This window comes from Paralichthys olivaceus, chromosome 17, assembly GCF_024713975.1.
Source record: "Paralichthys olivaceus isolate ysfri-2021 chromosome 17, ASM2471397v2, whole genome shotgun sequence".
Taxonomy (NCBI): Eukaryota; Metazoa; Chordata; class Actinopteri; order Pleuronectiformes; family Paralichthyidae; genus Paralichthys; species Paralichthys olivaceus.
This window is the reverse complement of record NC_091109.1, coordinates 3,998,534-4,010,444: the sequence shown is the minus strand read 5'-3', so window position 1 is coordinate 4,010,444 and position 11,911 is coordinate 3,998,534. Positions and strand designations below refer to the sequence as shown.

The 11,911-nt window shown below is 40.9% G+C and overlaps 1 protein-coding gene across 6 annotated transcripts; it reads left to right on the top strand.

Moving 5' to 3' along the window:
* The first annotated feature begins 207 nt into the window (after nucleotides 1-207).
* Nucleotides 208-10,796, top strand: qtrt2 (queuine tRNA-ribosyltransferase accessory subunit 2). 6 transcript variants are annotated; one of them, XM_020087828.2, is made up of 9 exons: nucleotides 208-298; nucleotides 561-793; nucleotides 903-958; nucleotides 2,538-2,614; nucleotides 2,823-3,032; nucleotides 3,978-4,177; nucleotides 5,920-6,089; nucleotides 9,713-9,830; nucleotides 9,937-10,796. In XM_020087828.2, exons 2-9 carry the CDS (start codon nucleotides 591-593, stop codon nucleotides 10,196-10,198), a joined length of 1,296 nt encoding a protein of 431 aa, XP_019943387.2. In that variant the 5' UTR covers nucleotides 208-298; nucleotides 561-590; the 3' UTR covers nucleotides 10,199-10,796. The 6 variants fall into 6 exon arrangements, with proteins under 6 accessions (XP_019943387.2, XP_069368218.1, XP_019943386.2 ...); XM_069512117.1 differs by having other exon boundaries at nucleotides 209-298; nucleotides 5,920-6,071; XM_020087827.2 differs by having other exon boundaries at nucleotides 212-298; nucleotides 553-793.
* The last annotated feature ends 1,115 nt before the right edge of the window (nucleotides 10,797-11,911 follow it).

Below are 11,911 nucleotides of genomic sequence, written 5' to 3'. Positions count from 1 at the left end.
TATACAATTATAATTAATAATAATAAATACAACATAAAGAATGAAAATAAGGCTAAACATGGAGTCACGTACATACAAATAAATCAATGACAAAAAAAGAATCAACAACATAAAAATATAAAATTAGAAGAGAAAAAAAGATAAAGGATAAAGATTAGATTCATTTAACATTTATAAATATATTCATTTTTGTTTTTACTGCTTTTGATTTTGCGTGGAAGTTTTCAAAGTACCGCTGAGCCCAGTGATGACGACATCATTCCGCGACTTGTAGTTCCTGTCACGCTGAGTTTGGATGGTGAGCTAAATAAATTCACTGCTGACTTTTAAATGTGTTTAACTAAAGTATAATCGTGAATGTGTAGTTTTTATTGTTTCGTTTTCACGGCGAGAGCTTCTATAAAGTCTGAACACGTAAGCGGAAGGCTAGTTAGCTTCGTGGCTAATTCACGTGTTCTAAAACCCGCGCTTGTAGCTAACGTTAGCTCACTGCTATCATCGCCATTCACACGACGTAACGATTATAAAAGACTTCCAGACATTGTGGTGCAGTTATTTAGTGACCGGGTCGGACTGCTCGGAGCAGCGGGATGAAGCTTGAGCTATCCCGGCTGGTTCAGGGAGGAGGTCGGCTGGGTGTCCTGAAGGGGCTCGGCAGGACGAAGCAGGTCTGCCTGGAGGTCCCGGGGTGTCTCCTGTACACACACTTGGGTACAGTCCCCCACCTCACCCAGGACACACTGCAGACCCTGAGCAACCTGCCCTCTGTCACCCAGGTCTCCCTGTCCAACATGTGAGTTCAACCCTGTCTACACACACACACACACACACACACACACACACACACACACACTGGAGCCACTGTGAGATCTAACCTGCATCTCCATCACTTCCTTCTGCAGAGCAGAGCACCAGGAGGTGTTGGAGGAGTTTAAGGATGGATTCAGGAAGTTTGCAGGTACCTCAGCTCAGTCACATGTTTAATTCATCTTTTCTCTCTTTAGACAGTAATCAGGAGAAAACATAAGAGGAGAGCGGTCCAGCACCACTGATTAGACACAAATGGTGATGGCATTCAGTCCTGTTGCCATGTGTTCAGTATTGATTTTAGCTGGAAATCATGAAGGCTTGTATTGTAACATAGCATAGCTTCACTTTAAATGCATCACACTACATGGGGAACACAACACTGAACCACATATGGGGACAGATTATATTCAATGCACAATTCAGTGTTTCTATACAGTCTAGAAAAGTCTCAATGTCAGTAATCTGAACGTAAGGCCTTAAATGGTCTAAAATGCTGATGAACCCACTTTTTTGTTATGATTGAAAGTTCCTGCCTTCTTCACCTCTTGACAATAGAAGACACATGCAGTGTTTTTGTTAAAATGTTTGTTTAAAACAGCCAAACCTTATATCAGATAAGAATCTGTATGAGCAGATATGTCAAGATGTGATATTTTTGTTATTAAGAAAATGCCCAACAGCAGTTTGTGATTACACCCTACCACATGACACTCTAAAAATGTACAAGTTTTCATGCTTCTAATCATTAAAACGTTGACAACTCCTGAAATTTTTTTTTGTGTGTAAATATATTTGTGGTCTTCTCTTCGTTCCTTTAATTCAATGGTCATTGTGTATCTGCTGAAAACAATTACAGTTGTACTGTGCTTTGTTCAGACTCTAATTGTCCTTTGACTGAAGTACCTTTGGTAATCATAGCTCAAGTAAAGTGTGATTGGAGCAATTCTTCCCTAAAGCAAAGATAATGATGCTGTAGATGAGTCAAAGGAAAAAACCAATACCAATAATTGGTGCAATATTACTTTCATCAATAGCTGTAGAGCCTGTGTACATTTTCTGCTAAGATGGTTTTATTTATATGATGCTATTAAAATGGGCAGACATGTAATGATTGACTCATGATTGGTCGAGGTCTTGTATTGCCAGGACCTGGCTATCATGACTACATCTCTTTTATTCTATAGCACAAACTCTTGCTCCAAATGTCGCCTTCATATCTGTAAAGTGGGAGGAAGTGGAGACATGTTGTCCATCTCTGAACACACTCTATGAGTTCAACATTAAAAAGTGCTGAGTAATATTTAAATAAATGCCCTGGATGAATGGCCTCATTTTGCTTTGCTGTACATCAGTAGTAGTGGTGCCAAGCCTTACCCTGCTTCAGGCAAACACAATTTAAATTAGAAATGTAATCAGTGTTGCGTCACTTGTAGACGGTTAGGGGATTATAATAGTGCTGTCTCCAAAGTCCCAGAAGGGAAGAGTAGTGATTGAATAATTAGAAATAATAACAGCATTTTAAACCTTTTGTTTTCTCACCTTTTGATCCTCTGCTGCAGCTGTGTTTGCTGATAAAGCCACCGTACCTCATTCCTCTCTCCGGAGTTGTCACATTAGTAATAAAACATCTTGCTCCGTCACCTTGCTTTGTGCTCAGCCTTTGCTGACTGACTCGGTTTTGTTCTTTGTGACTGATGCAAATTGATTTGGGGTTTTGTTTTTTGCAGGTCTTCATGATACTTTGTTGTACTGCTCGCTCCACGACTCTGCCGCCCCCTGTCCAACAGGTTATACTACCAACAAAGTGAGATTTAACTTTTGCTTTCAAGAACAAATCAACATAATGGGATTCCACTCATTTGTTGTGCCAATTATTCCTCTGTCTCGTCTCAGTCTGTGCCTGCAGCGTTGCACTTAAAAAACTCCCGTTCTGCTATAACTGAAGCATCACCAAAGCTATTGCTTTCACATATGTGTGTTTGCTTGTGAAAATATCCTCCCTCTGATGATAGACGGTGTCAGTGTGGGGCAGCGGTGGGCGGATAGAGCTAACTGTGGCCAAGTTCATGGCTCTGCAGAAGATTGTGCAGCCAGACTGGTACCAGAGCATGGCCGACGGAGAGACGTGTCAGAACAACACGTCACGGAAACGAGTTCGAAAGTCTGTTGATCGTACTCTCGCTCACTTGGACGAGTGTCTGCTGGTGCACCAAACCTCACAGGTACACACACACACTGTTGCTCTTGTTCTTGTCTTAAATTACTTTGGAAACTGGGTTTGCTATAATATACATAATGATATATTGCAATACTGTAAAAAATTTGCAATGAAGCGATGGCACAAAACATTGAAAACTATGAGAAGTAAAGTAAATCTAATAGGAAGCACTTTTTCCTCCTTTATCCTTAATAGGGATTAAGAGAGATGCTGTATTTTTAATTGTATCGCTCTTCTTCTATTTAATCCACAGCTTCAATCATTTTTCATTTTAGATTGCAAATGTCAGTTTTGTGTCTTTTTTTTTTTTTTGTGTCTGTGCTTGTCACAGCTGGAGCCAAATGCATTATCTTCTCAGGTTGTTTATCTGTCCGTCTGTCCCACTTTTCATGAACACAGTAAAAGCTGTGTGGGTAGTCCTTCAAATTTGGTACAAAGGTTCAACTGGATGAACTGATTAAATCGTTGTGTTTCAATGTCAGGGCGACCTGGATTTGTAAATAAGATATCTCACTTCAAATTTGGAACAAATGATCAGTTGGACTCAAAGACGACGCATTTCAGTTTTTTGTGGTCAAGTGAGTCATGCTCAAGTTCACAAGTCAAGGTCACTGTGACTTGTTTAAAATTTTTCACAGCATATCTGGACAGACATGGATGTAAACTGCAACTTGAAGCAGACAACAGACAGGTGGTTATTCTAGTTTGATGTGTTTTTATGTGAATCTGTTTTCTTTTTGCTCCATTTACGTGTTCAATTTCAAAATGTGTCTCTGCAAACCTCATCATGCACCGTGTGTGGTTAGAAAATGGAGCTGTAATCTGTTCAAAATCTTTGTTGGGTCTCGGCAGTAATCTCCTCCTTTGTCCTTCTAATTTCTTCTCTTCCTTCTATCTAACGGGATCTTTCTGTCTGATGTTTAATCACCAACCTGTCTGTCATTGTCAGGAGTTGGAGGGGGTGGAGGTGTTCGGTGTGGTGGAGGGAGGAGACATCCTTGATGAGAGGGTGCGCTCGGCCAGGGAGACGGCCAAGAGGCCCGTGGCTGGATTCTGTCTGGACAGCCTCCGGAGCGGCTCCATGGACCCGGCCCTGAGGACCCAGCTCATCACTGCTGTGACCAAAGAGCTGCCTGAGGACAAACCCAGGTCAGCACTTCTAGTGACTGCATGAGAAATATGTGTATTGATTTAAGCGATTCTCTTCCCACCAATCATACACTCTTCCCCGGTGTGATATTGAAAGTATTCAGCGAGGATGGGCAATCAACTAGAACCAAACAAAAAAAGATTTGAGGGTGAGTAAACAAACAAACTGTACCCTCTGTTCTGAATAAGAACATTTTGGCAAAAGTTTGCTTAGTAGTTTAATATAAGCTTGTACATTAATTTATTTTTATTTATTTTTACATATGTCCCCTCTGTGGGATGAATAAAAAGTCTGAATCTGAATATTTTGACATACATTCATACAACAAAAACAGCAAAGGCAAAAATCCAACAGATTGAAAAACATACAATTCACAAGAGTGTAACTGTAAAACACCACAATATGTGATGTTAACCTCACCACACAAAGCCGGTTACCCTGTCCCTCACACTCATGGTTATTGCTTGTTTTCCCTGATTAAAGACACATGCAGTGCAAAAAATCATCTTAGTTCTCCATGTACCCTCACCACCTTCACCCCATCCTGTGCGTAGCTCGAGATGTAGTCGGAGTCTTAAATGTATCGACTAGCCCCTCAGTTTCATGAACAGTCAATTAAATCTGAAATGAAGGCTGTCAGTTGATCAGTTGTAAAGCTCTGATGAGAATTGTTTTTTCTTATGAACAGTTATTGATTCATAGATCAATAAACTATTCATTAATTTTATTTCTGCATTGTTAGTGAATAAGCAAACCAGTGAAGCATTATAGTTTAAAGTGCACTTACCCATACATCACAGCTGTTGGTGTGCAAAACAACGTGATTCAGAGGGTGAGTGGGCCCAGTTGGTGGGTCGTACTCACTCAATTAATTAAACTGAGCAGCTCTGCTGCTGCTCAACCCAACCCGTCTCCAGTCTGTCAGCAGTCGTGTTCTCAGCTCAGCCTCAAAGAAAGAACATTTTCACATAAAGACAAAAAAAGTGGTTGTCCACTATTCACAGTGGTTTGATCGCCGATTCCTCCAATCTGCATCCCAAACTGTCCTTGGGCAAGACACTGAACCCACAAATTGCCCCTAACAACTGTGACGGCAAGTGTATGAATGGTGTGTGATAGACAAAGCGCTGTGCTTTGAAGCGCTGTATGAATGTGTGAATGTAATTGTGCTGTAAAGGACTGGAGTGGTCGGTTACAAAAGCTCTATGCAAATGGTTTACTATTTCAAATTAAATCACATTGCAATTAGAATCTAAATTGTGAATCTGATAAAACTATGGGGTCGTTGCATTCTTCCATTTTATATTCATAATCAATTAGTTCTTGAATTTTTCAAGAAAAATCTCATTTGTGTTGTTGCTTTAAATGTGAGATTTGCTGCATCTCTGTTTTTAACATTCAAAAATGATCTTGGACAAAAACAGACTCTTATCACTCTGTCATTTGTCTGGCAATTTCAATAAACAAAAGAAATAATAATTGGTAAAAGGAAAGGATTTATTCATCTAAGAAGTTATTTCTAGTTGCAGCCCCAACAGAAACTTTGAGATGATTTTAAATCCTGTGAAAGCTGTTTTCCACATTATAAATTACTTTTTTGAAGAATATTTAGTTATTTTGAGAGAAAAGATAACTCTTGTGATGTAATAATATATTGTAGATGTTTATGTGTGTTACATCGATGTTTATGATTTATTTGGCTTGGCTTAGTGTTGTTTTTGTGTGTTTGTCCTTGACTCAGACTGCTGCAGGGTGTCGGACGACCCGACGAGGTGCTCGCCTGTGTGGAGGCCGGCGTGGACCTGTTCGAGAGCTTTTTCCCATTCTTGGTGACGGAGCGAGGCTGTGCTCTCTGCTTCAGCTTTGACATCTCCCCGGACCCGGAGCGCGCAGGTACAGCGCCCCCTGCAGGTGTGGTGAATATCTGCGCTGAGGAGTAGTTCCAGTTAACTTTTTTAATTTCCAGTTATTTAGGAGGTTAATTGATATGCCAGACAAAAGTGAAGAATACATTTAATTAGAAGTTCTTTTTTAGTTACAGCTATGGATCTCTACATTTATATATATATATATGGTCCGTCAGCAGGAAAGTCGATTAATAAAAACACATATTATTGTTGATAGTGTCATTTTAACTGCCTTTGCGTTGTTCTCCAGCCTCATTTAGATGCTGAAACATGCTGAAGCATATTAGAAAACATAAGGCGATGTAGCTCTGTCTTGTTAACTGCTGCTAATGTTCTTGTTTAAGTTGCATTAACCTCACTCCCCCATTATAAATGAATATATAATTCATGTGCTGCACGCCCAGATTTAATCTGGAAGAACAGCTCTCCTGTTCCTCTCAGGCACTAACCTATGTAAATGTCATTGTATATTTTCACATGCTTTTTTAATTCCAGATTTTAAATGGGGCAAAGGGCTAAAATGAGACATTTGGAAATTTGGCAGCACTTCAGTGCTTATTTTCAGTTTTTCTCTTGTCAAAGCAAGTGACCTTTCAGGTACAGCAACCTTGCCCAAAGCCACAGAATGACTTTGTTAAAAGTATGATGAAGGAAAAAGGTGGAAAACACTGGCATTCCTCTTTAAATGTTTGGCTTTAAAAATGTGTTAAAACTAGCAGAATTTTGGAAATGTTTTGGTAGCATCCATAGTTTGTAATGTCTCTGTGTGTTTTTACTGCTCAGCTTGGCTTTGGGAAAGACATTATATCTGTCTGTAGTTTATTATTTTTTCATTTTGAGTTTCGAGGTTTATTTTCTACTTTGCTATTTCACCATATCTTTAATAATGGGGAAGTGTAAGTAATTTTAGGACTGATATTCCTTCACAACTGTTGTACTTGACATATGTGTTGAATTTAATTCATTATGGTCTAAAAAGGTCTTAAAATCAACTTGAAAACCCACAGAAACCCTGCCTACCATGATAATTTCCTTCGTATTGTTTCTGTATGTAAAAGAGTTATGGACATATGCACTGAAATGTCATGAGCACATGCAAATGAATACTACAAAGCGTGAAAGAGGCAACACTTTGATATTCAGTGGTGCAGAGTATTGAGCAGTCTTTTAAAGACGCTCAGTAATTACTCTGGTGGATTAATTTCTATAGGAGGAGCCTGTGATGTTGAGTTGAAAACAGTTACCAAGTCAATCTTCCTGGTTCCTATATACAGTAAATGTAAAAAGGCATTTATCTCACAGAAGAGGGTTTTCTCTTTTTAATCGGACTCAATGGTTCAGTTTGAAGACTCTGTAGAGCTGAGTGTCTTCAGTAAATGAACAGCGCTTTTAATTTGTCGAGCAAAAAGGCAAAGTGACTGCAGTGTGAGCCAGTTTTTAAATAATTAATAGGAAACAAGTGTGTGTGTATGGTGGTCGTGTCGCTCGGCTAAGGAGGGTAATTATTTTGCGTTAAAATCAGGCATAGATCCAACAACCAGTGAAAATATGTGCATTTGTTTGATTGTGTGTAGTGGCTCGTGTGTATTATGTAGCCCCCGGTCAGTTGAATAATTGGCTGGGGAGATATTCAGCTGGTGAAATGAAATCAATGGTGTGTCACATTGCAGCTTCTTTTTAAGGCAACAATTAAGTACAGGCCCTTCGCTGGGATCGCTGTCCCAAGTGGACATCAACAGAAGTGTTATGACAAGAGCTGTGGGAACCGCAGCACCTCAGCCCGACGCTGTGGACTTTTGTGCTTCATTAAAAAGTTGTGTTAAACTGCTCCGACAGACAGAGTGAAGTTTGGTATCCGGCAACATCAAGTGTCAGACAGCACTAATCGATTCTGCACGGGGAGCACAATAGAGTTCAGTGGAGGTGAGAGCAGCGATGGTGTCAAACCTGCAGAGAAACTCTAATTCCCCTCTCAGCCAATTATTGGGCACCGTTGGGGGTGTAGAGGAGTGTGGGTGTAGGGAGGGGGTCGACACCTTCACCTCCCAGTTAACATCCTTCATGCTAATCTCCTCCTTTCCTTCCTTCTTTTCCTCGTTCTCCAAGTTTTTCTCTGTGACTCTCTTTTTTGTATGTAGTCTTCTCCCTTAGTGCATTTAACCCAACAACTCTGTAACTGTACATTTGGTCAACTGACAAAGAGTTTGTGATATTTCTTTTCTTAAATTTTTTTTAAAAAACAACGGAGAAATGCAGATTTTGGAGGAAAATCTGCAATTGTAAGATCTAGAAAACTTGTAAAACCATAAATATAAAAACTGCAGGGAGGGATTGTGCTAGCAGGAAAAATATCCTAATCTAACAGAAAAAGTGCGAGACTGAAAGAGTGGTCGAACTACGTATCCCATGAATAATCCCTTTCTAGCGACTTCCTGCTCACTTCTTTTTGAATTTTGCCTCATTGTTAATATAGTGTTGCAATATATTATACTTTGTCTTGTCTGTATAAAGTGTTTCATATAATGTATAGTATTATTAACTAGTGCAACAGTGTTGTCAGCAGCGACATGGCACTGTGCTTTGTTCCTGACTGAAGGAATTAATTTAGTAAATTATGGTCCCATTTAGATTCAAACAGACATTTATGTGCATTGATGTGTGGATGTTGTGTGATTGGTAGACTGTCCAATGAGGGCAGGTCACAGATATAGGTGGGCTATGTGTCCTACAGCGTTCAGTCATGCTCCAACCTGCTGCTCCTCAAAAAATGGAAGTTTTAAAAAAAAACAACTCAAGGTTTCAAAACATCAGTTCACAAACCAGTGGGGGGGCGTCACGGTTGGTTAACACTTGTTTTTTTTATCACCTCTTAGTTCAAATGAGAAAGAGGAAAGTCATTTTGTTTGTGTGTTTTCCAATCTTCAAACTTAAAATCCTTTTCTTCCGTGCTTCAGTTTCTGTATTCATTGCTCTCCGGCTGTGCGGTGGAGTTGCTCTTCGGTGAAAGTTACTTCTCGCTCCTTTACATCTTATTAGCTTCGGTCAAGCCTCATTTCGTCTCTTTTGTTCTCATGATTGTCCGCCCCCTCCTTGAGCTCCACAAAGAACCCCCTCTGTTATCATTTATTTTTTATGCTTTGTTTATACACTTTGCTGCTCCCTGCTTCACCCACTCCAGTTTCCACTAATCCCATTTTGCTCTACTGTTGCCATTTAATTGCCATGCTTAATCATTTACATCACTGCAGACCACTGTCTTCCTCTGCTGTGTCCATCCTCTGTCTCTCTTCCATCTTCCTCTCATCCCTCGTGTCTGTAACGGCTCCTCGATAAAAGACGGCTCTTCGTCAGCTCTTTCACTTTTCTCTGTACTCATCAGATTAAGTGAAGTCAACTAGGAGCGAACACCCATCTGTGTAAAACGGCATCAGTCGTCAGAACATCATTATATTATCATAGTGGAAAGTATGTAGGTCACAGCTGTGGCTAATAGGGGGTCAAGCTACTGTTCGTGTTGGCGTTTGAGTTTTGCTGTTGGAGAGGAACAGTTCTGCACAAAGGGAATTTCTAAGGGCAGATCATGTTGGTTTGTGGATGGATTAATGACACACATGCATGTCGTTGCAGTGCTGGAGCTGGACAATGATGAGAGGGACGCTGCAGAGAGGACACAACTGAATGGAGATCTCAATCTTGACGATCAAACACAAATGACGTCCTTTGAGATGAATCTCAAAGACAAGAGGTTTGTGGCAGGTTTTTGTGCGACTGTAAAGGGTTTTACGAGCAGCGGTGATTTCAGAACCTTCATTTGTTTGTTTGACTTAAACTCACTTTGAACTTTTATCCAGGTACCACGACGACTTCAGGCCCCTGGTTGAGGGGTGTGGCTGCTACTGCTGCAAGAACCACCAGAGGGCGTACCTGCACCACCTGCTGGTGACCAATGAGCTGCTGGCCGGAGTCCTGCTCATGATCCACAACACAGCCCACTATCACGGCTTCTTTGGCGCCTTAAGAGAGGCTATGGCCAGTGATAGAGTGGACCTCCTGAAGAGACGGGCACTTAGTGAGAGGGATGAGCAGACTGAGAGAAAAGAGCAAGATGGATAAATCAGAAAGATACGAGAGGGATTGATCTCACTCGTCCTCTTGAGGATCGCTGGACTGAGCTGCCAGAGGCAATCAAAACTCTATCTGGCTCTTTCCAGTACAGTTGCAGGATGTGGTGCTGTGATGCTGCTGAGACCTTGAGACAGAGTCATTCCTTATGTTGCTAAAGTCGTGTCTGTGCAAAAGAGAGGGGGGGAGGATTAAAAGAAAAAGAAGCAGATAAAGGCAAGTGTTGATGTCTGTCTGTGCCTTGGGCTCGAGCCCTGGTTTCACATCGGGACGAGCGCTCTTGTTAAATTGATCTGAGCAGATATGGTTAGGTGCCTGAAGAGCGATAGGAGCTGGACAAGAGGTCAAGAGGAATTTGCATGAAGAAATGTGAGGATGGAGGCGGACTATCAACTATGACTGATTCCCCGTGTGCGTACTCTTGTGGCTTGATCGCAGGTCAGCAAATGACTAATGTCCTCTGGACTCTTTGACACTGCAGCATAAACCAGAGGGAGAGGGAAAAAAATCACCAAAACAGATTCTGCTTTTCTGCTGATTCACATTAAAAAGCCTTTCCTATTGAGGATTGAGCATTTTTGTCATCTCATATGTTATTGATCTGTCTTCTTCAAGATTTTGTCATTCTCAAGTTATATACATATTAGTCGGATACGTCAAATAGCTACTCGCACGCTATGTAGTTCTAACCAGTCAACGCCGGTCTCTACATGCAGCGGTGGCAGTCTGTCTCTGGCGGGTTATGGGGAGGTTAAGTGAAAGTTTGAGCTGACAGCTCCACCATTCCTGCTGCTGGGAAAGGATAAAGATCAGATAAAGATACAGGTCTCTGCTGCCTCCTATGCAGTGATGGAGGGAAGCTCTTTGAAGGTGACGGAACGTAATTGACTGCCAGACCATGCAGATGTCTGTGGGGGACAAGGGACAGAGCGGGAGAGAGGAGACTGTGACAGATTTAAGGAGCAGCCATGAGGATTTTTGTTGAAACTGTAGGTAAAAAACCGCTTCCAGCATTATAAAGAAGTATGCTGGAGGATTTACCTCTGTCAATAGTTGGGCCCTGCGCACAAATGTTAAGAAAATACAGGCATAAAATGAGCAGAGATGAAAAGTTGGAACTGTATTAATGCCTGTGGGGGAAATGGGAGGAAGCTAAATCAAGCAGTGACCTTGAGAGTATATTTATTTCAATGTTTAATGGGATAGCCGTGGACAGAAACAATTAGCTGGTAAAAATAGAGAAGCTAGTGAAAGCCTGTTGTTTTCTTTCCCTGGATAACTGCTATTGATGTTTAATTCAGAACCTGCTTCTGTTGAGGTGTTTCCCTGCGAATCTCAACAGAAATGTATAGAAAAGCATCTGGCACAAATCGACCCATCCAGTTATAATAATAACCAGGTCCCATTGAAGCTGTAGCTAATGACTGCTGCTAATAAGTGTATAGCTCTGGACTTCAGCCTATTATTCATTCTGACATGTATTTATCAGGCTTGTGACCTTCAGCTGTAAGATAAAGTGGAACATAAATGGTTGCAGTAGTGATGAGACGCAGAAAAAGAATATAAGTAAGATCTTGGAGGATTGAGGGGGCGGTGGAGCCCAAGAAGTTGTCGATCATAGAAAATAACAGTCTAAAAAAATGTAAACAATATGTGAATTATACAGCAGAGTATCAGAGACAGACTATATAATAATATCATATG

Excerpts from the sequence above, each read along its gene's own strand:
- qtrt2 (XM_020087828.2), top strand. The coding sequence starts at position 591 with ATGAAGCTTGAGCTATCCCGGCTGGTTCAGGGAGGAGGTCGGCTGGGT. Across the intron at positions 4,178-5,919 it reads CTGCCTGAGGACAAACCCAG|ACTGCTGCAGGGTGTCGGAC; the intron begins GTCAGCACTTCT and ends TCCTTGACTCAG. Across the intron at positions 6,090-9,712 it reads AGGTACAGCGCCCCCTGCAG|TGCTGGAGCTGGACAATGAT; the intron begins GTGTGGTGAATA and ends ATGTCGTTGCAG.